Below are 26,410 nucleotides of genomic sequence, written 5' to 3'. Positions count from 1 at the left end.
ACACACACACACAATAAATAGAAATTGTCTGTATTTTTTTGGTTATTGCTCTTGTATAATTCATGATGAAGTTTCTGTATTTCATTGTGATTAAAGACTGCAGTGTCTCTTTGATTAAAAAGTTCCTGCTGAACTGATCTGTGTGTCCTGAACTGAGAGAGTGAAGAGTGTGTCATTGTCTCTCTGCAGGTTGCGTGATTGTGAAATCTCAGATGAAGGCTGTGCTGCTCTGACTTCAGCTCTGAGCTCAAACCCCTCACACCTGAGAGAACTGAATCTGTCTGGGAATAAACTCAGAGACTCAGGAGTGAAGCGTCTCTCTGCTGTACTGGAGAATCCTCACTGTAAACTGGAGACACTGGGGTAAGATCATCTCTCTGAGAGTCACATGACCTGATCCTCAGTAAGACACATTCTCTAATAGTGAGACTGAAGCAGAGGTTTTAGTTTCAGCATCAAATATCCTGAGGAGGAAAATCATTACATTTAATTCCACATTGATGTTTTTTTCCTGATCTGATCACAGTATTTCTGTATTCAGTGTTTGTAGTAGTATAAACAGATCAGGGCCGAGTTTCCCAAAAACACAAACATCATTGTATAACCCCTTCGGACACAAAGAAAAATGCTATGGAACTTCACGTATACAATTGTACATATTATGTCCAAAGGGGTTAATGGTAGAGCGAGCATCACTTTGAACTCTCAGTTAAAATGATCTCAACTTTTTGGAATGATTTTCAGAAACTCAGCCCTGTTCTTGTACACACATACACACACACACCTTCATTTATCAATCTTTTAGTCAAGTGGTGTGTAAATACTCGTCAAAGTCAAATTGAACTGAACATTTCCAACAGAAAGGCTGATTTTCTTCATACTTTTTTCTGCTTAAAGGTCATAGGCAATGGTCGGAGGTGAAATGTAGAATATCAACTTTATTGTCTAGAAGAATAACCCAAAAAGCGAATTCAGTCTTCCTGGTGTCTAATTTGCACCCTAAAATTGAATAAAATGCTTAAAATATACCATTTTGCCCAATTTCTGAAGGTTTGTTTGCATCTCACTGATGCGCACTTTCACCACCAGTGAAACGGAAGTGGGCTCAACTCAAGCAGTTTGTTTGGCTTAAAGTACGTCACGCGCCAAGTGGTCACGAAAATAGCCGAACAGAAATTCACCGCAATCTGCGCTAACTTATTTTAATTATTACTGATTAACAATACTTCTTGGGACCAGAAGAAAATTACAGAGGGTTTTTTAACATATAAAGTTTCAAATGTGCATAAATTGAAAACCATTGCCGATGAGCTTTAAAGTGCATATCACGGGTAAATTCAGGAGCAAGATCAATGTAATTCTCCTATTTTATATTAAACTTTGGTCAAATATCTGTCACATTTCTGCATTCTCTGCAATTTTTTTTACCTTGCGCAATACTAGAAAAATTCAGTTGAAATCAAGCCATTTGAGGCGAATTGGTCCGCCTCTGAAAAAACTTGGCATTTGGATTTCCCGGCAAACATTGATTTTCGTGACGTCATCTGCGGGACTCCTCCCTCTGAATCCTACATCAGCACTGGTTTGTTTATGAGAAAACGACCTGGTGGTTTTCTGCAAATTTCTTCAACGTTATCACATAATTATTAACAGAGCCGGCCCGTGGCATAGGCAATATAGGCAAATGCTAAGGGCGCTGCATCCGTCCAGGGGCGCAGAAACGGGGGGAGAAAAATTATGACTTCCACTATTCTGAAAACGAGTCAGCATTATAATGTCTTAGCCTAATTTAATTGTACAGCAAAGCATGTAGTCAGGGTGCAATTTGTCAAAAAAAGCGGGGTGGGGTGGGGTGTGGTCAGAGCCGGCCCGTGGCATAGGCACGGAGTGTGGTGGTGGTTGTTAATCATGAAACAATAAGCGCTCAACAGTGGTTCGCCCTGTCTATAGTGTGTCTTCGGGCGCGCAAGTGCGCATCCGCGGCTATTCTCTGTTTTGGCCATGTAATAGCCTAAGTGTTGTTGGCTAAAGAGTGTTTTTGCATAACGTAGATAAGAGCAATTCCAGCGTTATGGACGTGACACTTGAACTCAAAATGGCAACAAATGACCCAGTGCATGTTTTATTGTCTCCCAGTATTTAAACAGGTGTTGCATATTTTAAGGCTGTACCATACTGGAGAAGTGATAGAACAAGAACAATTCCCATAGTACATCTAGGGCATGCCAGAAAACGCCAATAAAAGATGCGTTATGGATGTGACAGAAAAAGTATCACTTTTCTTGGGTGACTGTACATTTTTATCAAACTCTGTGAAATTGTAAACCTAATGTCGAAATGGAGATATCCATTTGATAGAGGGGTCCAAGGTGAATATTAAAAAAATCTTTGTTTAAAATATTTTGTATTTCATGCAGAGTTTCGGAAGGAAAAGTCAGCGTTATGGATGTGACGAAATTCCGTTACGGATGTGACGCGTCTGAAATAGACATGGCATATGTTTAGAAAATCAGCAATTTAACCACCATAACCCTTTGAAAAACTCTCTAAATATCAGCTAAAACTATCAAAGTTCTTAAATAATATTTAGGATGGCTATTGTTTTGCTGTTTTATGGATTTTAGCATACATTTCTGTGGCTTGTGGGAATAATATAGAATTGTGCATGATCAAAGTTGATTTTAGCTTGGGGTTTACATTATAAGAAAGAAAGACTGACAGTGACATATTAGGTTGGTTACAAATTGGTTCAGCTTATTCACATCTGTAAAATACAGGCCTAGGTGATATCTCTGGGAGTGGTTTTGATGTATTACATGTTGCTTTATTTTTGCATGGTGAGGTTGACATTTACATGGAATTGCCCATAACTGACATAGATCTGTTGCTTGTTTTGAATATGGCTGCACTTGGAGCAGTCTGTCGGTGTCGTTGAGCAGTCTGGGCTGAAGTAAAGGTCTTTTATGCACCGAACACGTTTTGCAGCGAGATATTCCAATGGTGCCTGGCACGTTTTTTTTTTTTTAATAAAACAAAGTTGCTTTGTTGATCTGTGTTCTCATTAAAATGACAGTTTAGCAGCTCATTCAAGCAACCATGTTGCGAAGAGCTTCCTGGAGGAAAATATAATAAACGCGTTGAAAACAAGAAACAATCTCAGTGCGTCAAGACTGCAGGGAAACGAAACAAGCACTCAGATGTGTTCTCTTTACAAATAGCATAAATGGCACACTTTCTCTCCTGTAAAGGAAGAAGACACAAAAGCAACTCAGCGAGCGGGTGGTGAGGAATTGAGTAAATAATAATAATAATAATAATTATTATTATTATTATTATTATTATTAATAGACCTGTTACTTTCCCAAGGCGCCCCCTCTTGTCCGACCAGGCTTTACATATGCTAGACTACTACTTGGGGAGGATGGTCGTGCTTTAATGCAAGCTGAAAAAATGTCAAAATGTCCAAAATTGTCAGAAGCTGGCAGAAATTTACCCCAACATGTGGGTTGCTTTGAGAATCTCTGCCACTCTTCCTGTTACTGTGGCTGCTGCTGAAAGAAGTTTCTCTAAGCTCAAACTAATAAAAACTTATCTGAGATCTACTATGATGCAAGACCGCCTCAGTGGACTTGCCATTATAAGCATCAACCATGTGGTCTCAAATCAGTTATCATATGATGATGTTGTAGATGACTTTGCTGCAAGAAAAACTAGGAGGGTAAAGCTGTAGCAGGTTATGTGAGATTGAGGACGCGCTGGTGTTGTTCAAGTTCAAGTTCAACTTTTATTGTCAATTTCCTCACTTGCACCAGTCATACAAAGGAGCTGAAATTACGTTTTTCACTCTCCCATACGTGGACAGAGACAGGACAGACATCAAAGTGCTGAGAAAAAAAAATAGGAAAGCAGCAAAACATATCAACATATAGTAAACTAGTATTTCCCTTGTACAATATTCAATATCAACATATACACATATAGTTACATATCAACAGTTTTTTTCCCCCTGTTCTACATTTAGTTTTTCAATAGTTGAAGTTGAAGGCAGTACCAAAAAACACCACTAGAGGTCTTTTTAATATCACAATTTTATATTTTTTTTATTTTTATTTAAATCCTTGTATTTTTCATGCACACTGGTTTCTTTAATATCTTATTTTGTGCAATGCCTTATTTATATTGCATTTACGAATTACAACACTTGTTTACATTTTTTATTTTGGGAGTACTGTAAATGTAATACTTTATGTAAGCCATTTATATTATGTTTCATATATTCAGTTCATATTTTGTATTTGTTTCTTTAATTCAGTATTAAATATTTTGAATGTGCAATTTCTTTATTTAATGCCTTTAATTAAGTATTTTGAACGTGCAATTTTTTTTGTTTAAATAAAAGAATGTTTTAAGACAAAGCTATTCCGTTTCTTGTTAGTATAGACACACTATCAGTGGCTTTAACTGGTGTTGGGGAGGGGGTGCCACCTAAAATCTTGCCTAGGGTGTCAAATTGGTAAGGGCCGGGCCTGATTATTAAAATGGTTAACAGATGTATCGTAGGAGGGTGTAGCAACACCAATCATGATGGGATTAGTACTCATCGTTTCCCAAAAGACCGGACAAGGAGAGAGAAATGGGAGCTCTTGGTCTATACAGGCTGTGCACTGAAACTGTGCAAAGCTCGTGCAGCCTGCTGGCGCTTCCACAGATAACGTCACGAATCTGCCTCCAGACTCCTTTGGGATTTTTCCAGACACATTTTATTATTTAATTTTTTTCTGCTGTAGACAGATGGCCTTCTGCAAAATTGCCCTTCTGGATGAGTGTGTAAAGGGACAGACTTAAATATAAAAAAAAAAAAAAAAACACGAAATTGGTCCAGAATATGCACTTTAAGTTGATCACCCGTAATGTGTGAAGTGTGTTTGTGGCACAACTGATTTGCATGTAGTGGCGCCCACACACACTTCTATAAGTCGCTCTGGATAAGGGAATCGGCTAAATGCTGTAAAGATAATAAGTAATTTAAACTCCACAGTATATTCCAGATATAAAAGTGCAGTAATCCATGCAAATTATATAAACTGAGAGAGTGAAGAGTGTGTCATTGTCTCTCTGCAGGTTGAGTGATTGTGAAATCTCAGATGAAGGCTGTGCTGCTCTGACTTCAGCTCTGAGATCAAACCCCTCACACCTGAGAGAACTGGATCTGTTTGGGAATAAACTCAGAGACTCAGGAGTGAAGCGTCTCTCTGCTGTACTGGAGAATCCTCACTGTAAACTGGAGACACTGGGGTAAGATCATCTCTCTGAGAGTCACATGACCTGATCCTCAGTAAGACACATTCTCTAATAGTGAGACTGAAGCAGAGGTTTTAGGTTCAGCATCAAATATCCTGAGGAGGAAAATCATTACATTTAATTCCACATTGATGTTTTTTCCTGATCTGATCACAGTATTTCTGTATTCAGTGTTTGTAGTAGTATAAACAGATCAGGGCCGAGTTTCCCAAAAGCACAAACATCATCGTTTAATGGTAGAGCGAGCATCACTTTGAACTCTCTCTCTCTCGCTCTCTCTCTCGCTCTCTCTCTCTCCCAGTTCAAATGATCTCAACTTCGCAATGATTTTGTAAACTCAGCCTTGATTGGTTTTGTAAATTTGATTTTACACACACACACACACAGGGTCTCATTTATCAATCCTTTCATAAAATTGTGTGTAAATATTTGCGTAAACCAAAATGAACTAAACATTTCTGACAGAAAGGCTGATTTTCTCCACAAGTTTGTACTTAAGTTGATCACCCGTAATGTGTGAAGTGTGTTCCTGGCACAACTGATTTGCATGTAGTGATGCCCACACACACTTCTATAAGTCGCTCTGGATAAGGGCGTCGGCTAAATGCTGTAAACATAATAACAATAAGTAATTTAAACTCCACAGTATATTCCAGATATAAAAGTGCAGTAATCCATGCAAATTATATAAACTGAGAGAGTGAAGAGTGTGTCATTGTCTCTCTGCAGGTTGAGTGATTGTGAAATCTCAGATGAAGGCTGTGCTGCTCTGACTTCAGCTCTGAGATCAAACCCCTCACACCTGAGAGAACTGGATCTGTCTGGGAATAAACTCAGAGACTCAGGAGTGAAGTGTCTCTCTGCTGTATTGGAGAATCCTCACTGTAAACTGGAGACACTGGGGTAAGATCATCTCCCTGAGAGTCACATTGTTAGGGTTTTGCTGGGATTCGAACCTGGTTCGCTGGTGTGATAATCCAGCAACCCCCCACTAGGCCACCAGGGGGCTGACTCAAGTGCAGAGGCGTGAGGCGGAAGTAGAAAAGTATCAAAAAGTTTATTTACAATATTTACAGTCCAAAAAAAATATAATCCAAAAAACGCTCAGAAGATGAAGGGAAAAATAAAATATCCAAAAGGTCAAAGTCAAATACAAAAGCCAAAAAAACTAGAAAAGAAAAGGCAAAATACCAATGCTCAGAAGATCCAAAAAACAGTAAATACAAAGTCCAAAAAGAAAAGCAAAGTGCAAAACCAAAAAGACAAAGGCAAGGAACACAGAACAGAGGTAACTGGAGCTAAACATAACAGCACAAAGACTCCGTGACAAGAGGACTGAACTCACGGGTATAAATACACAAACTAAAATAGGACACAGGTGACACTAATGAGGACTAGGCGGGGCACAAGACACATGGAAAACAACAAACATAAAACACAGAAACAGTGGCGGCCTCTAGAGGCCAAAACAAAGATGACAAGAAAAGGAGATAACAGCGGCCTCTAGAGGCCAAAACAGTCCCAGTCCTAACATGACCCTCCCCTCTAGGAGCGTCTCCTGACGTTCCCAGGGCGATCCGGATGGGCCGAATGGAAGTCCCGACACAGTTCTTTATCTAAGACGTCCCGAGCGGGAACCCAGCAGCGCTCCTCAGGACCATAGCCCTCCCAGTCCACTAGATATTGAAGCCTGCCGCGGACCCAGCGGGAGTCAAGTAGGCGATGCACGGTGAACACAGTCTGACCCTGGAAGATGCGGGGGGGTGGGGGGTTCCTAGGGGCAGGGGCATACATGGACGTCAGTACGGGCCGCAACAGGGAAACATGGAATGTGGGGTTGATCCTCAGAGTCCGGGGCAACTGGAGCCGGTAGGCGACAGGGTTCACCCTGCGCACCACCTTGAAGGGGCCAATGTAGCGAGGAGCAAGCTTGCGGTTCTCCACCCGCAGCTGAAGGTCCTTAGTGGACAGCCAAACCCGCTGCCCAGGGTGGAAAGCGTGGGCAGGTCTTCTATGGCAGTTGGCCTGAGTCTGGTTGGTTCTGGAGGTCTGGATGAGGGTCTTCCTGACCTTGCTCCAGGTCTTGTGACACCGTCTCACATATTGGTTGACCAAGGGCACCCCCACGTCCTCCTCCTGGTCCGGGAACAGAGGTGGCTGGAACCTGAATTGGCACTGGAATGGCGACAGCTTGGTGGCCGATGACTGCAGGGTGTTGTGGGCGTACTCTGCCCATGGCAGCCGGGTGCTCCACGATGTCGGGTTATCCATAGCCAGGCCTCGCAGGGTGGTTTCCAGGTCCTGGTTGAGCCTCTCCGTCTGGCCATTGGACTGTGGGTGAAACCCAGAGGAGAGGCTGGCAGTGGCTCCGATGACCTTGCAGAACCCGTGCCACACTCGGGAGGAGAACTGGGGCCCTCAGTCTGAGACGATGTCCTGTGGGAGACCAAAGACTCGGAAGACATGATTAAAAATAAGTTTGGCTGTTTCAAGAGCAGAAGGGAGTTTGCACAGTGGTATGAAGCGGCAGGCCTTCGAGAATCTGTCGACTATAACCAAAATGACAGTGTTACCTTGAGACTCAGGGAGACCCGTGATGAAGTCGACTGCCACGTGGGACCAGGGACGCCGGGGAATGGTCAGAGGATGCAGGAGACCCTGGGGATGCTGTCGCAGGTTCTTGGTTCTGGTGCAGACCTCACAGGACAGGACAAATTACCTTACTTCCTTCTCCATGTTAGGCCACCAGAAGCATCTTTTCAGGAAGTCCAGGGTCCTCCGAGCTCCCAGGTGGGCGGTGAGAGGGGAAGAGTGACCCCACTGGAGAACCTTGGCCCGGGTTTGATGTGGGACGTACAAGAGGCCCGGTGGCCCCGTCCCAGGACCGGGGTCCTGGCGTTGGGCTCGTCGGACGGCCTCCTCAATACCCCAGCGGACAGAGGCCACAATCCGGGACACAGGGATAATAGGCCCGACTTCACTCTCCCTGTTAGTAGCAGAGAACAGCCTGGACAGTGCGTCAGGTTTGGTGTTCTTGGAGCCGGGGCGGTACAAGAGGGTGAAGTCAATCCGACTGAAAAACAGGGCCCACCTAGCCTGTCGTGGGTTCAGTCTCTTGGCTTGCTGGAGGTACTCCAGGTTCTTGTGGTCAGTCCAAACCAGGAATGGATGTTGCACTCCCTCCAGCCAGTGCCTCCACTCCTCAAGGGCCAGTTTGACCGCTAGCAGTTCTTGATCCCCCACATCGTACCGGGACTCCGCAGGACTCAGGCGGTGGGAGAAGTAAGCGCAGGGGTGCAGCTTTCCTTCCGAATGTTGAGAGAGCACCGCGCCGACACCACTGTCCGAGGCGTCCACCTCCACGATGAATGGTTGGGAGGTGTCCGGGAGGACCAGAATGGGTGCCGTGCAGAAGCAGTGCTTGAGGTCTTTGAACGCCTTTTCTGCCTGAGGAGACCAGACATAAGATCCACCTGTCCCTTTGGTGAGGTCCGACATGGGTGCTGCTACAGAACTAAAGTTCCTGATAAACTTGCGGTAGAAGTTAGCAAATCCTAAGAACCGCTGAACCTCTTTGACGGACTTGGGAGTGGGCCAGTCCCGGATGGCCAGGGTCTTGGCTGGGTCCATTTGGAGTTGGCCTGTCTGTACAATAAAACCCAGAAAGGAGATCTCGGGAACATGAAATTTGCATTTCTGGGCCTTGGCGAACAGATTGTTCTGTAGCAGCCTCTGGAGAACCTGGCGGACATGGTGGCGGTGCTTCTGCATGGTCTTGGAAAAGATAAGGATGTCGTCGAGGTAGACAAAAACATACAGGTTAATCATGTCCCTCAAGACGTCGTTGATTAGGGCCTGAAAAACAGCTGGTGCGTTGGTGAGTCAGAAGGGCATCACCTGGTATTCGTAGTGCCCAGACGGGGTGTTAAAGGCAGTCTTCCACTCGTCTCCCTGTCAGATACGGATGAGGTGGTATGCGTTCCATAGATCCAACTTGGTGAAGACGGTGGCGCCTTGGAGCAGGTCAAATGCTGTGGACATCAGCGGAAGGGGATATCGGTTGCGTACAGTGATCTTGTTCAGGCCCCTGTAGTCAATACATGGTCGGAACCCCCCATCCTTCTTGCCGACAAAGAAGAAGCCGGCACCAGCAGGTGAGGTGGAGGGTCGAATGAACCCAGAGACCAGGGCGTCTTTGAGGTATTCCTCCATGGCCTTGCGTTCTGGCTGAGAGAGGGAAAACAGTCTGCCACGAGGAGGGGTAGTCCAAGGGAGCAAGTCGATGGCACAGTAGTAGGCCCAGTGCGGAGGAAGAACGGCGGCCCTGCTCTTGCTGAATACCTCCTTCAAATCCCAGTACTCTGTGGGAACTTGAGATAGCTCGGTGAGATCAGGGGGCTCGGCAGGAGACACAGGAGAGCTAGAGAGCAGACAAGAGGCATGGCACGCAGGGCCCCATTCCACAACCTGGCTAGTGACCCAGTCTATACAAGGGTTGTGGCGGGTAAGCCAAGGAAGACCTAGAATAACTGGGAACTCAGGTGAAGGAATCAGGTGCAGGGATATTTCTTCCTTGTGACCTTGAGACTGGAGGAAGACTGGAGAAGTAACTTGGGTGACTCTTCCATCACCTAACGCTTGGCCATCGAGCGCAGACACAGACAGTGGAACTTCAAGGGGCGCAGTCGGGACATTGATGCTTTGGGCGAAGTGGATATCCATAAAGTTTCCAGCCGCCCCTGAGTCTAACAAGGCTTGACAAGAGTGGACGGACTCACCCCAGGAGATGGAGACCGGGATGTAGATTCCTTGGCCAGGGAGTCCGGGAGAGAGGGTAGGCCCCGTCACAACCCTCCCTCGGCTGGACGGGGCGGTCCTTTTCCCAAGAGCTTGGGACATGATGCTCGGAAGTGACCAGGCTTGCCACAGTAGATGCAGCACTTGTCCCTCCTTCTGCGCTCCCTCTTGGCTACGGAGAGACGAGTACGGCCAACTTGCATGGGCTCTGGACAGTCACTGGAGGAGGTAGATGGGCTCCATGTTGAGGCAGTGAGGCCGGGGAGGCTCAGGACTTGGCGGCATTCTCTAATTCTGTTGTCCAGACGAATAGCATGTGAGATCAGAGTTTCGAGGTCACTTGGGCATCCAATAGAGGCCAGGCCATCCTTGATGGGGTCAGACAAACCATGGTGAAAGGCTGAAACCAGGGCAGCCTCATTCCATCCGCTGACTGCTGCGAGCGTCCGGAACGATATGGCGTAGTCTGCGACGCTTCTTCCTTGCCGGATGGACATGAGCTTTCTGGCTGCGTCGGTACTGATGTCCGCCTGGTCGAAGACCCGAAGCATCTCTTCAGTAAACAGTTCAAAATCAGAGCACTCGGGTCCCCATATCTGCCAGATAGCTGTTGCAAATTTACATATTTATAAACACCAATCAAACACCCACCCTAAAACCCAGAACCCTCTGCAGTCTGTTCTCATTTTGAAAGTCTGGAAATCAAGATCAGATATCCAAGTTGCAGTAGATGGAGTTTATAAATCCAAGTGTTTGTCCAGTGTTTGCTCAGGATGCAGAAGTGTATTGACTCCACACTGACATGTCCAGTCTCTCAATGTCCATGACACAGAGTTTTCAGTCCAGTCTCATGTGTGGAAACAGAAAAGACAGTGAAAAGTCCAGAACACCAGAAAGAGGAGCAGATAGATCGTGTCCACAACTAACTGAGAAGAGTCTTTCGTCCCGCTGATGTCCACTTCCTGAGTTGAAATGTTCTTCACGGTGACAGCACCTTCAGGTTCTCTTTCTTGGTGACGTGTTGTGCTGATTTCATGAACTTGGACTTATCAGGGAAGGAACTCGGCAGTGAAATAGTCCTTTTTCCTTTAGTCTGTTCTAGAAAGCGGTTGATCTGAGTGATGGAGTTCATGTCATCTGGCTGTGTTTCTGACACACCTGAGCAGTCAGAGTAACTCACCTCATCTGAGGAGATCTCACCCTCCTCCATGTGTGTGAGCTGTTCTCCTGTAGCACCTCGACTGCACTCTGCTCTTTCACTGTCTCACATTACACTCTTTACTGATTCACTGGGGCTTTTGGGATGATTGCCATTTTCTCAACTTCTTACTCTTTCCATATTTTTTCTTCTTTAACTAAGTTTTCTCCACCTTTGCCAAGTTCCCTGACTCCATGTTTCTTTAGTTGGAGTCTTGTGTGTTCTCCTGCTGCAGCTTTGTGGGATTAGTGACCGTCTCAGTGTCAGCATTAAAGGTCCCATGGCATGAAATTTTCACTTTCTGAGGTTTTTTAACGTTAAAATGAGTTCTTCTGACCTTCTTAAGTCACCCCAGTGGCTAGAAATTTCATAATGTGTAAACCAAACTATGCCCAACATTGAGAATGGCACATCAAAACGGCGCGTTGATCAGCTCTTCCCTTTACTACGTCAGCAAGGGAGATGATCCCCACGCCCCCCCTCTGGATTCCCACCCACTGTATGGATTGCCCGCCCAGTTGTAGTGAGGAGACCATAGAGGACACAACAACATGGCATCACCTAAGCGAGCGAAACATGGAAATTGCGCTGTACATGGATGTGACAACACAGAAAAGAGTCTGTTTTTACTGCCATCGGGAGAGCCCCTGAAGACGCAGTGGCTTAATTTTATTTACTTCAATAATACGCCGTCGAGTCTACCTAAGACGGTGTATGTTTGTCGGAAGCATTTTCCTGAGGAATGTTTCCACAACTTGGGACAGTACAGGGCAGGTTTTGCACATCAACTGTCACTGAAGCCTGGGTCCGTACCAAGCATCCCTGCCGCATCAGCCACAAACACCGAACAAGTAAGTGTATAACTGTTAAGTCGTTTTGCCGTGTTTTAAAATCGGTGCGTTAGCCTTGCAATGGCTACATTAGCTGTGCAGCTAACCGCTTCCTGCAGTTAGGCAGGTAATCTGTGCTACAAAATTAAAGAGCATGCAGCATGCTCTGTTAAACTGAGTTTAGTCTGGAAATTGACTGTAACTTATGAGCTTATGTTTGACTATTGCTCCGCAATGCATGTCTTCTGTTGGATAAGCGCTATGTTGCTGTATTTGCTGCTTCTATCCTCTTTGGTTATGGAGTGCGTGTTCAAGCCTAGGGTATTATACGTTCATAAACTACCACTCCAAACACTCTCACTCTCTGTTCTCTGTGTCACGTTGAGTTTACGAAAGGAGTCCGAGGGAGAACGGGGTTTTGTCTTAGCAGCCTGGCTACAGGCACTGAGAGCAGCGAGTATGTGTGTGCGCAGCTTGGTCAAGCCCCTCCCCCTCCCGCCATGACCAGTCCCCACCCTCTACCCTTCCCCGCCTCCTGCTTCTCATTAGCAAAACAACGCACTGGGAAAAGCGCTGAAATGGGGCTTTCTCCCAGGAGGCTATATTTACGTGCTGAGGGTTCATTTCGAGAAAGGCTGCGGATATAACATCCGGAAGCCTCCACGAGCCCGTTTAACGCATCAACAAACCACCATGCCATGGGACCTTTAAGACCGGTATCACCACTTGCGCTACTGCTAACATCTGGAATTGTCATGGAAACTCTCCAAGTCTCCAAACAAAAAAATGATTAAAAGTCCAAGAAGTTGCAGAAAGGTTTAGACTTTTATTCAACCAGTAAAAGCCGAGTTCCATCTGCAGATTGAACCGACTCAAAAATGACAAAGTTCTCATTTTATACTGTCTCAAGGACAAAACAGTGTATACAAATAATTTCACTGGTATTCATGTCACGTCGTACCACTTCAACATTTTCTATTGGCCAATACATCTCATGCTTCTCATATTTTGTATCAACTGAGCCAAATTTTCCAGTATGAACGGTAAATTCAGAAAGAGTCAAAACATACGATAAGATGGGGTATGGTATAAACAACACAGCATTCAGAGCGTACAGTACATGATTCAAAATGACTGGGTTCAAATCAAGTTTAAGGCTAATACAGGCTGCAGGTGCGAGTAAACAAACCACTCGTAGCCTTGATCAGTCTGCTACTCCATATAATTTTAAACAAAGAAAATGCACTCTGCAGCTTCTAACACTACCCAATTTAGAACGGCCTGATAAAAGTACTCCGTCGGTATGCACACACTCCAGAATGAACAGTTGGTTAATTCCACATGGTCTTGGCTTTCTCATTCCCACATATGATAATGCTCCAGGTGTTGGAGTCAGAATAATACACTTAGCACAAAACAACCTTCAGTATAAACACTGTCTTTGCTGTATTTTACTGTAATTATGATCATTCATAGCCCAATTTATTATGACTTTTAATAGAATTAACTTCATTTATTCTTTGATGAAAAATAACAGACTCAGCATTGGCTTAATATATAATCAGCATAAAAATAAATTATTGTATGTCTGATTTTATGAATCAGAGTACATTTGTGATTGCATAAGGTGTGTCTTCATGATCACATATGTGCAAATAAAATCACCACAGAGTCACCTTAGGTTTAGCAGCGATGCTATCACCAGCACCGGTGTTAGAATTAGCATCTGTATTAGCATTAGCATCATTAGCATTACTGCTGGGCTCAGCACTGACCAATTCTGCTCTCCTGCTGACTGTCTCCGCCCTGCTGGTGCTGTATCTCGGCCGTGTCGCCCCCTGAACTCCCCGACTGCACAGCTCTGTGTCACCAACTCAACTTTTTATCCCCGATGTCCCCACACTGGAAACATCTCAGGCTGTCAGTCCTGGTGAACACAGTGTAGCTGCTATCACCATGTTTACATTTAAAACTTATATCGAGGGTTTCATCTCAGTTATTAAGAAACATAAAAACCTGCATGTGAAAAGATACGACATGTTTCACTGCCGAGTTTTTACAGTCAAGAGGAATCATTCTCATGGAGCTGGCAAACACACACACACACACACACACACACACACACACACACACACACACTAAATAGAATTTTTTATTAATTTAGTTATTGCTCTTGTATAATTCATGACTAAGTTTCTGTATTTCATTGTGATTAAAGACTGCAGTGTCTCTTTGATGAAAAAGTTCCTGCTGAACTGATCTGTGTGTCCTGAACTGAGAGAGTGAAGAGTGTGTCATTGTCTCTCTGCAGGTTGCGTTATTGTGAAATCTCAGATGAAGGCTGTGCTGCTCTGACTTCAGCTCTGAGATCAAACCCCTCACACCTGAGACAACTGGATCTGTCATGGAATGAACTCGGAGACTCAGGAGTGAAGCGTCTCTCTGCTGTACTGGAGAATCCTCACTGTAAACTGGAGACACTGGGGTAAGATCATCTCTCTGAGAGTCACATGACCTGATCCTCAGTAAGACACATTCTCTAATAGTGAGACTGAAGCAGAGGTTTTAGGTTCAGCATCAAATATCCTGAGGAGGAAAATCATTACATTTCATTCCACATTGATGTTTTTTCCTGATCTGATCACAGTATTTCTGTATTCAGTGTTTGTAGTAGTATAAACAGATCAGGGCCGAGTTTCCCAAAAACACAAACATCATTTCATGGTAGAGGGAGCATCACTTTGAACTCTCTCTCTCCCAGTTACAGTGATCTTCACTTGGCAGTGATTTTCGGAAACTCAGCCCTGATTGTTCTTGTAAATTTAATATCTCACTCACACACACACACACAGGGTCTCATTTATCAACCTTTTCGTAAAATTGTGTGTAAATATTTGTGTAAACCAAAATGAACTAAACATTTTTGACAGAAATTCTGATTTTCTCCGTAAGTTTGTACTTAAAGGAGATACACAGAGCCTTTATTTTTAAATAAATTTCTGAGTGGATAGTATCTCCATCCTTGACTCTTGGATGCTGCATAAATGGGAGTAAAAATATATATTATTGAGAGTTAAAATCGACTGCAAAGTTGTGATTGGCGCTGCCCCGCTGAGCCAGCCAGCCCTGAGTGCGTGACGTCACAGCGGGAACCGGTTTTAAGGCCGAGGCCTTTTACAGCTATAGACCAAAGTCATATAAATAAAAATTTATGGTAAAAGTAAGAAATACCGTTACCGACTTGCTCAGCTAAGACTGATTTGACTTCACTGATTGTGGGTTGACTCTCATGAAAACAGGATGGGTGTTATAACTTATGCAACATACATGTGCATGCATGCATTTTCACTGATAAAACGTAAAAGGCTCATTAAATAATCAGATGAACTGAGACAATCACATTCTGAAGCAAATTAAATAATCTTATACAGGTAACCTAAACACACAATACAAGTTACATGTATTAATCTAAATCAGGGGTGCCCACACTTTTCTGAATGGTGATCTACCTTTTAAGTGACTGACTCAGAATGATCTACTAACTACGCACATTACGTGTCTTTTTTAAATTTACAATACCAAAATTAACACAGTGTCATACGGGCTATTTCACTAAGGTTTCACATTTAAATCACAAGCTGAATTCATTTATGATTGAGTTTTATTTCCATACCAACCCTGGAAATAACAACAGTAACATCCACAATAGAGGCTACTAATCAGCATGTGATTTCATACACAGTGACATCACATTGCTCATACAATTTAGTAGCCTACATTTATGATAAAAAAAATCCACACATTGAAATGTAACTTTTTTTAACACTACGATTTTCTTTTAACATACATACATAGATAGAGGCATTTGGCCCACAGTACACACTCTCATACTAGAACTCACTGTTCAAACTGAAACTTTCAGACAATGAATTAACTTTATGTGTACATTGCATGTAGCCTTTTTTTTTTTGCATGTGGCAGGTTCACATTACATTGCCCATAAAATTCAGGCCTACATTTATGATCAAAGTCCACACATTGAAAATGAACTTTTTTAAAACTAGGACTTTTTTTTAACATGCATAGAGTGGCAATTGGCCTACATTACACACCCTCTCACACTACAATTCACTGTTGAAACATTGAAACTTTCAGACAATTAACTTTATGCATGTAGTCTTTTTTTTGTGCATACACAGGGGCATGTTCACATCAGTGGTCAGTAGGCTACCTTATTCAGATGATGACTTGCATTGGATGGAGTCAACAAGGGATGCATAGTCCGGGATATAGCTACTGATAGCCAGTCTCAGACACGCCTCCAAATGATCGTCGGTCAGGGTGGAGCGGTATTTGGATTTTATAATTTTCATATGTGAAAAGGCTGACTCGCACAAGTAAGTAGACCCAAACATTGCAGTCAGAGATGTTGCACATTTTCTCATGTTGGGATACTTTTCTTCTGTGAGCAAACTCCAGAACTGTTCATTGGCCCTGGACTTCAGGTTAATGTCTGCTTGCAGTGTCAAGATCTCATCCTCAACTTCAGCAGAACTGAGCTGAAACATTGTTGAGATTTTGGAAGCGAGGACATCGACCTCAGCATCCTCCCGAAAAGGGAAGCACATGAACATGGCAACTGGCTCGAGTAGAGCGAAGTCTTGAAATCTCCTGTCAAAGTCTGACAGGACGGTGTCAATCTGTTCTGCATAACATGCACTGTCAAACTCCGTTGAGTCCTTTCCTTGATTATTCAGCTCAGATGCAAGGTTGCTAAAGTTTCCCAGATCATTGCGTTGGATCTTTGAAGAAAGCAGTTTAAGTTTTCCTTTGAAGGCATTCACTGTGCTTATCATATTGATCACGAGTTTCTCTTTGCCCTGTAATTCCACGTTTAGCTCATTGAGCATGTTTGACAGATCCGTTAAAAACGCCAAATCAAGCAACCAACGATCATCATTAAGTTGCTCGTATTCTGCATGTTTTTTCTCCTGAAGGAACTGCTTTATCTCGGGAAGGAGATCGCGAAATCGTTGCAGGAATTTCCCCCTACTCAACCACCTTACGTCTGTGTGAAGCAGTAGTCCTGTGTGGTCGCTGTCAGCCTCCTCAAGCTGCAAGCGGAAGAGTCGTCTTTGGAGAGATTTTGCACGGATAGAACAGGCCACTTTTGTTGCTACGTCCATGATCTCTTTCATGTTCAACATTTTCGCACACAACGCTTGTTGGTGTATGATACAATGGTAACTTAGAAAGTCAGGAAACGCTTCATCCTCTCGGCATTTGGCAACAAATCCATTACGCCTGCCTGTCATGGCTGGCGCCCCGTCCGTGGTGATAGACACCAACTTGCACACTGGAATCTTAGTCTTGTCGATAAAGTTTTTGAATATCTGAAAAATGTCCTCCCCCCGTGTGTGTGCGTTCATATGCAGAACTGCTAAAAGTTCCTCTTTTGCAGTCATATCATGAACCATCCGAATAAAAATGCACAACTGGGCTTTGTCTGTGATGTCGGTAGATTCGTCCATCTGTAACGAGAAGCACTCGCAACAGTCAATGTCCTTAGCAAGCTGCTGTACTAAGTTGTCGCCCATCATTTCGCATCGCCTGGTCACTGTATTTCCTGTCAATTGAACAGCTTTGACTGCAGACATTATTTCCGTTTTGTTTTTAAAGTCTTTAAACAACGCATCTGATGCCTCGATGAAGGCTTCCTTCACCATAACTCCATCCTGGAAACACTTTTTGTGCCTAATGATCGTGCGACTCACCCGGAACGATGCCTCTGTGGCGGCCTTGGCTTTCGACGTTGGCCGAGTGAAAAGAGACTGCTGTCCAAGAAGCTGAGACTTCAACTCCCTCACCTTTCTCTTTCTCAATTCAGTGCTTGGAGGAAAGTCAGTATCAAAGGTTCGATGAACCATTCGAAAATGTCTCTCTACGTTCCCTTTCTTTGGAAGTGCAATGCTGGATTGACAGATCAGACAGACACACTTCGAGTGTGACATCGTGAACAAGAAGTCCTCTTCCCATTCTTGATGGAAATGGTAAGTCTTCGATTTTTTTATTTGTTTACCTCCCTCATTCATTTCCGAATCATTTTTTGTAGGCTACTACACAGCGAATCGAGCTACAGCGAAAACGAAAATGCAGTGGTAAAAGGAAAGCAAGCAACAACTGGCGCTTGTCTGTAGTAGGCTATGAGATATGTTATGGTTGTTATGGTAATGGTGTAACAAACTTTGTAGCAGCCAGCAGACTGGCCTGTCTACACGTCAATCAGCGGGCACGTTATAATATCATTATGTGATAGGATGAATTGCTTTTCTGAAAACGCGCGGTTTTTTTTTTCCGTTTTTTTTCTTGCGGAGTTCTGTGAGCTACTCTCATTGGCCCTGCGATCGACCAGTCGATCGCGATCGACGTATTGGGCACCCCTGATCTAAATGCAGGTAAACAGCGAGTTGGTTTTTCTATTATCCAAATGAGAGTCGGAGCTTACCCGTCTGTGTTCTTGCTTCTTGAAGGCCAATTGTTTTTGAAACGATCTGACTTTCAGTTGTTCATTCAGTTCTCTGTTCATTCACTTCTTCCACGTAAGGGCGAGATGGCAGCAATATCCAGTTTAGAAATAAGACGGCTGCTCCACTCATTCACTTTTCTTCATACTGTGTATTCCGCCATTACTGCTGGGCTCAGGCAATTACTAAAACCCAGGACAGAATGGGATGTCACTGGTTTTAGCAAAAACTGCAGGGAGGCCACTGCCCGAGTGATATGTCCCGTCCCATCCCGGGTTTTAGCAACAACCCTCAGCTCACTCTGGGAGGACTGGTGCAACTGAAACTGAATTCACTTTCCTTAAAAAATAAATAAATATTTTCCTTTTCTTGTAGTTTTCTTTTCCTTTAATTGTTGATACTGCACCCTCTTTCAATACAGGCTTATAGCCAACGCTCCTCAACAGATCAGAGGTCTCATACGAGTCCTCAGTAAAACGTGCAGAGCAGAGGAGAGACCACTTCGTAGCTGCCCAATGTGCCCATGAACTTCTCGCAAAACGCATCCAAATCTTTGTAGTTGAACATTCTTGGGCCATGAATGCAACGTAAATCCAGCTTCTGTCTTGTTGCTGCACCGGTCAGCAACACATCTATGTGGCATGGTGATAAATTAGTTCAAAATGGAGGTTCGGAGTTGCAGTCAACTCTGTGTTTTAGTATAGCGGAAATGGTGATGAGACCGATAGACTTCCTTTTGTGACGTTACAGACGACAAGGTCATTCACTCAAACCGCTACCTTTCTAAATCACTTTAATCGTAAAACTGACTATATTAGATTTATTGTTCACGCTTAAAATTATTCCTGTGCCATTCATGAGGTCTCAGAGCATTTATAAATGAAAGTGAGGCCATGGCTCTGCATATATGCTTTAAATTGATCCCCATAATGTGTGAAGTGTGTTCCTGGCACAACTGATTTGCATGTAGTGACGTCCACACACACTTCTATCAGTCGCTCTGGATAAGGGCGTCGGCTAAATGCTGTAAACATAAGAACAATAAGTAATTTAAACTCCACAGTATATTCCAGATATAAAAGTGCAGTAATCCATGCAAATTATATAAACTGAGAGAGTGAAGAGTGTGTCATTGTCTCTCTGCAGGTTGCGTTATTGTGAAATCTCAGGTGAAGGCTGTGCTGCTCTGACTTCAGCTCTGAGATCAAACCCCTCACACCTGAGAGAACTGGATCTGTCTGGGAATAAACTCAGAGACTCAGGAGTGAAGCGTCTCTCTGCTGTACTGGAGAATCCTCACTGTAAACTGGAGACACTGGGGTAAGATCATCTCTCTGAGAGTCACATGACCTGATCCTCAATTAGATGGATTTACAGACATAATTTTAGATTGTACATGACCGAAAACAAACATAATTTTTGTTGTGAAACCAGATTTTTTTTTTTTGTGGAAAGAAAGGAGACAGAGAGAGAGACTTTGACTTTTAAGATGCCTTTCCTTCATCAAACATATTTACAGATTTATAAACAACGCCATTCATCCCCCCACCCTAAAACCCAGAACCCTCTGCAGTCTGTTCTCATTCTGAAGTCGATGCCAGCAGAAAGTCCACACTCAGAACACCTTTACAAGTCCATGCAAATAGAAAGTCTGGAAATCAAGATCAGATATCCAAGTTGCAGTAGATGGAGTTTATAAATCCAAGTGTTTGTCCAGTGTTTGCTCAGGATGCAGGAGTGTACTGACTCCACACTGACATGTCCAGTCTCTCAATGTCCATGACACAGAGTTTTCAGTCCAGTCTCATGTGTGGAAACAGAAAAGACAGTGAAAAGTCCAGAACACCAGAAAGAGGACCAGATAGATCGTGTCCACAACTAACTTAGAAGAGTCTTTCTCCATTTCCTGAGTTGAAATGTTCTTCACGGTGACAGCACCTTCAGGTTCTCTTTCTTGGTGACGTGTTGTGCTGATTTCATGAACTTGGACTTATCAGGGAAGGAACTCGACAGTGAAATAGTCCTTTTTCCTTTAGTCTGTTCTAGAAAGCGGTTGATCTGAGTGATGGAGTTCATGTCATCTGGCTGTGTTTCTGACACACCTGAGCAGTCAGAGTAACTCACCTCATCTGAGGAGATCTCACCCTCCTCCATGTGTGTGAGCTGTTCTCCTGTAGCACCTCGACTGCACTCTGCTCTTTCACTGTCTCACATTACACTCTTTACTGATTCACTGGGGCTTTTGGGATGATTGGCATTTTCTCAACTTCTTACTCTTTCCATATTTTTTCTTCTTTATCTAAGTTTTCTCCACCTTTGCCAAGTTTCTTGACTCCATTTTTCTTTAGTTGGAGTCTTGTGTGTTCTCCTGCTGCAGCTTTGTGGGATTAGTGACAGTCTCAGTGTCGGCATTAAGGCCGGTATCACCACTAGCGCTACTGCTAACATCTGGAGTCACCTCAGGTTTAGCAGCGATGCTATCGCCAGCACCAGTGTTAGAATTAGCATCTGTACAAGCATTAACATTAGCGTCAGGATTGTTTGCAGTGTTAGCATCCTTAGCATTACTGCTGGGCTCAGCACTGACCTCTTCTGCTCTCCTGCTGACTGTCTCCGCCCTGCTGGTGCTGTATCTCGGCCGTGTCGCCCCCTGAGCTCCCCGACTGCACAGCTCTGTGCCACCAACTCAACTTTTTATCCCCGATGTCCCCACACTGGAAACATCTCAGGCTTTCAGTCCTGGTGAACACAGTGTAGCTGCTATCACCATGTTTACATTTAAAACTTATATCGAGGGTTTCATCTCAGTTATTAAGAAACATAAAAACCTGCATGTGAAAAGATACGACATGTTTCACTGCCGAGTTTTTACAGTCAAGAGGAATCATTCTCATGGAGCTGGCAAACAGACACACACACACACACACACACTAAATAGAATTTTTTTTTTATTTAGTTATTGCTCTTGTATAATTCATGACTAAGTTTCTGTATTTCATTGTGATTAAAGACTGCAGTGCCTCTTTGATTAAAAAGTTCCTGCTGAACTGATCTGTGTGTCCTGAACTGAGAGAGTGAAGAGTGTGTCATTGTCTCTCTGCAGGTTGTTTGATTGTAGAATCTCAGATGAAGGCTGTGCTGCTCTGACTTTAGCTCTGAGATCAAACCCCTCACACCTGAGAGAACTGAATCTGTCTGGGAATAAACTCAGAGACTCAGGAGTGAAGCGTCTCTCTGCTGTACTGGAGAATCCTCACTGTAAACTGGAGACACTGGGGTAAGATCATCTCTCTGCGAGTCACATGACCTGATCCTCAGTAAGGCACATTCTCTAATAGTGAGACTGAAGCAGAGGCAGGCCTTTCAATTACATAATTTGTGCTACACCCTGCATTTCTGAATTTGGGCTTTTTCTGTCGTGATACAGGGTAATTTGGGCTTTTCTGCGTGTGCAAAGTGCTGTTTTCCCAGGGCTCTGTGTTTAAACCTGCTGCTGCTTTTTTTGCTACAAAATTATGAATAAATAAAGAAATCTATTATTTTTTTACCTTTATTGCAAAATGTCTACAGCATTAATCCCTCTTGATGTACATGACAAAAATAATTAGAATACAGTTAGTTAGTATTTAAAAGATATATGTTGGTGCCTGAGGAGAGCCTGGAGGAAAGGAGCCTGGGAATGAAAAAGCAAGTTCTGCACTGTTGCCATCAAATAGACAAACCTGTAGCAGACCTGTGACACAAAAGGTTTTTCAGTCACATCAAGTGCAATTCACAGCATGTAGTCAGGTAAAAGGTCTTAAGCCTCACTCACAACCCGCCGTACGTGCTGCTATGGGCGGTCTACGGTAAAAAAAATTGGCAAAACCGTGCTTGAGACTTGTGCAATACTTGCATGTGTTCAGCGCCATAGAAGGTTGCAGACTGCCCGTGGAGACTTCTACAGGTCTTACGACAAATCAAGAACGCATACACTACGTATGGGACCCGTACTCCTTTTGTACGCCTAAACCACGTCAGCAGCGTGGCTAGGGGCTTTTTGCGATGACAGTAAGACGCATGAGTGACGCACGGGCATTGTACAAGTGACGTGCCTCAGAAGTACTACACAAGTATTCCACACTTGCTATTTGTGCGGCCCACAAGACAGAAGTGCATCTCACTTTCTGCCACTATGTGTGGCGTGCACGCAGCGCACGCGACCCGCACACAGCGCACACGACCAGCATGTGACCCGAGTGGTAAGACTCTGGGTATATATATTGGGGAGGAACCAAGGAACTGATCACGTAGCGTGTAGCATCGTAGAAAGGAAGAAGACCACCTCATTTGCTGTTTTTATTTGAGTATATGTTAATTTACCATGCAAACGTCAAATAATAAAACATGAGTCTAAGGGAATAATGCATTTTATTACATTGTAAAAAATCCCAACTAAATAGCCCAACAGTTTGAGCACTGAAACACACTCTGACTCCGAGCTGCTGTCCTGCTCCTGCTGAGTGGTGGGACGGGGTGTCGGGATGTCCTTGTCCTCATCACTGAGCATGGCACAATAGCCTGACAGCGATGATGGGATTGCAGTGTCCTCACTTCTGGGTGTAGTTAGCTGAAACATGCATGAAAATCAGCATATATAATATTAATTACATAAGCATATCGATCCTGAAATGAATGTTTAAAGCATGTGTATTTACCTGTGGAAATCCCTCTGGCGGGGTGCTGTGCCTTCTGCCGACTTGAAGGCAAACTTCTCCCCAGTGGTTGCGTTAGACTTTTTCATTGTCCGTCATTTTGACGGACAGGGTCGTAAAAATTCCGTCATTGTCCATTATTATCTGTCATTTTATTTTAACTTTTATGACAATGTATATAGGCTATAAATGCTATATATTTAATAACTTGTGTTTTCATGGACTTGTTTTCATTTAAAAAATAATTCACAGAACAAGCTTGTATTATTTAATCATTTATTTATGTATTTATGATGCAAAAAGATGATCAGAGATTCTGACGTTCGGTCACTTGTGAACCCATTTTCCCTCCGCTAAAAACATTGCGGCTGTTGAGCCTTAACGGGCATATGAACAATGTTATTTTACAACGTAGCAAGACAATCGCAGTTAAAATATGAACAGTCCACTACAACGGTTTAAGTGACAATCTAATCTGACCTGTTTGCGTGAGCTCAAACCTTCCTTCTGGCCCGCATGGATTTAAATTGGGAGCTCGCTTGTGCATAATCAAAGTCGTCAATGGAGACTGCTGCCGAGGCAACTGTCATTAAATTTTGCGTCTTTGCCTCGGACAGACGACTTCTCATTGACGTTTTAATTTTATTCTGAAGGCTGAACCCGCGCTCTGCTGCGGCACTGGAGACTGGAATAACCAGCGCCACTTCAGCCAAAGGTCTGCTCAAGTCGGGAAACATTTCTCCCAGGGAAGCGATCAGAAGCCGGCAAGAGCCTCTGAAAGTTGGATTTCCCGACCCTGCTAGTCCTGTCTTCATAGGGAGGAAATCCTGCAGCATGCGGTCTTTCTGCACCAGTGGTGCAGCTGCACCCCGCGGTGACCCGTAGTGGGCTGACACGGAAGGTCTTAAATAAAACGAAGTTATGTTTAAATGTTAGTTTGTCTACCCGTGCTCTCATTAAAATGATAGTTTAGCAGATATTCGAGCAGTGATGTTCCTAAGCTTGCTGGGGAAGAATACAATAAATCGGCATTTGTTTCATTTTAAAAACAAGAAAACAGCTAGCCTAAATGAGCGCTATTGCATTAAGACGTACAGGCAGGGAAACGACACAAACAACCCAATGCATCTCTTTTTTTAATAGCAAAAATGACGTGTCTTCTGCAGAGAAGGGAAACATTAATCCACCTCACTGTGCTAGTGGTTAGAAAAGTGAGAGCGCGGTCAGGAGCGCGATGGGCGGAACAGCCTTGCGCAGTGCCTACAGTGTATTGAGGTATTTCACCTGACGTCACAGGGTCACGTGACGCCCCGGTGTCCACCATTTTGGACGGCAAGCTAGCTAATGTCAACAACATAGTAGCTAGTATGTTACTGTAGCAATATTTACGTTCAGTCATTTGGATGACTGTTAAAACCTTTCAGTCTCAAGTTTTTCCTTTACTGGATTTACTAGTTTACTGAGCTAGCGCGCGATGGCTCCGGGCTCGGCCGGAGAGCGCGCGATGGCTCCGGGCTCGGCCGGAGAGCGCGCGATGGCTCCGGGCTCGGCCGGAGAGCGCGCGATGGCTCCGGGCTCGGCCGGAGAGCGCGCGATGGCTCCGGGCTCGGCCGGAGAGCGCGCGATGGCTCCGGGCTCGGCCGGAGAGCGCGCGATGGCTCCGGGCTCGGCCGGAGAGCGCGCGATGGCTCCGGGCTCGGCCGGAGAGCGCGCGATGGCTCCGGGCTCGGCCGGAGAGCGCGCGATGGCTCAGTAAACTAGTAAATACAGTAAAGGAAAAACTTGAGACTGAAAGGTTTTAACAGTCATCCAAATGACTGAACGTAAACATTGCTACAGGAACATACCAGCTACTATGTTGTTGACATTAGCTAGTGCTAACAGCTAGTTGCTAATACACTGCTACAACTACACCGACCCTAATAATACAGTTCTTGGTCATTGCCTGGTAACAGCAAATTTATAACGGGCCATGTCTCAACAGACTAAGAAGTTATTTCAATGACATTTAATAACATTTTGTTTATCCTGAGGACCGAAAGTAAATGAAAATGTGAACAAACCTTAGCTGTAATCAGATGGCGACCACCGGCTCCAGGGACGACCCGCTGATGTAGGCATGTTACCCAGCCTGACACAAAATATTTGTCGGCATCCAAACTCTTATACGCTTTCAGATCAATACCTGTGTATGGCGATGGGTTTTTAACGACATAGGTAAACAGATGATGTGGGCCGAAGTCAGGTAAAGACGAGGGCTTCGTGTACTTCCGTACGTCAGTGAACAATCCTGGTGGAAGCAGGTAAACGCCGTTCTCTAAGCCTGCTAACCTCAATTTTTGCAAATACCTCTCCCTCTGCTCGCCCTGAAAATGCCCTACGTCGCTGGATAGTGAAGGTGCTTTCTGCATCTCGCTCCTTTTTCTTTTATGTTTTTCGTTTGTCGCCTTCCTCGCATTCAAACTGATTCGAGCCGTGCCGTCCAAAATGGCAGCGTCACATGACTTGGTCACGTGAGTGAAATACCTCAATACATGATGCACTGAACATCAAGACACCGCAACGTCGGCTCAGATTGAAAGTGACGGCAGTGAAGACTATGTATACTGTATGTAAGAAAACTCTGCCACAACTTGCCAATCATTTCAGTTGTGTGTTTCATTATGTTTTATTATTGTTATTATTAGGCTATTATTGTTATTGGTAATGGTAAACATCCGTCAAAATGACCGACGGCCTTCAGATTTTTCCGTCATAGCTAAAAAAAATCCGTCAATGACGGACAATTGTCGGTTAACGCGACCTATGCTTCTCCCTGTCCGTGCAGGGCTCGCCGGGGCTGCTACCATCATCATCAAATTCTTCCTCCTCCTCCCCCTCTGCTGTTTCAGGCTGGGTTACTTCACTTTTGCTCGCGTCTTCTTGGGTCCCAATTTCTAAACTTTAAACTGAAAATTTTTACATTTTTCCCACAAAATATCCAATGTTCTTCAGTCGAAAGACAGATGCAGAATGCTGCAGACACGCCGGTTTTATACCCACTCCTGGCTTGCGTCACATGCAGGG

At 44.1% G+C, this 26,410-nt stretch overlaps 1 protein-coding gene across 7 annotated transcripts in view; it reads left to right on the top strand.

Annotated features, from left to right (window-relative positions):
• Nucleotides 1-26,410, top strand: part of LOC132900376 (NACHT, LRR and PYD domains-containing protein 12-like) — a 296,795-nt gene that overhangs the window by 51,874 nt on the left and 218,511 nt on the right. For 5 of the 7 annotated variants that reach the window (XM_060942434.1, XM_060942433.1, XM_060942431.1 and 2 more), the window contains 6 exons: nt 190-363; nt 5,122-5,295; nt 6,031-6,204; nt 14,438-14,611; nt 19,797-19,970; nt 21,754-21,927. In XM_060942434.1, coding sequence (XP_060798417.1) covers nt 190-363; nt 5,122-5,295; nt 6,031-6,204; nt 14,438-14,611; nt 19,797-19,970; nt 21,754-21,927 — 1,044 coding nt within the window. The other 2 variants (XR_009656776.1, XM_060942435.1) reach the window with 2 other exon arrangements.

Source organism: Neoarius graeffei, chromosome 16 (genome assembly GCF_027579695.1).
Source record: "Neoarius graeffei isolate fNeoGra1 chromosome 16, fNeoGra1.pri, whole genome shotgun sequence".
In the NCBI taxonomy this organism is placed as follows: Eukaryota; Metazoa; Chordata; class Actinopteri; order Siluriformes; family Ariidae; genus Neoarius; species Neoarius graeffei.
Note: the sequence above shows the minus strand (reverse complement) of the source record. Positions and strands in the feature narration are given on the sequence as shown.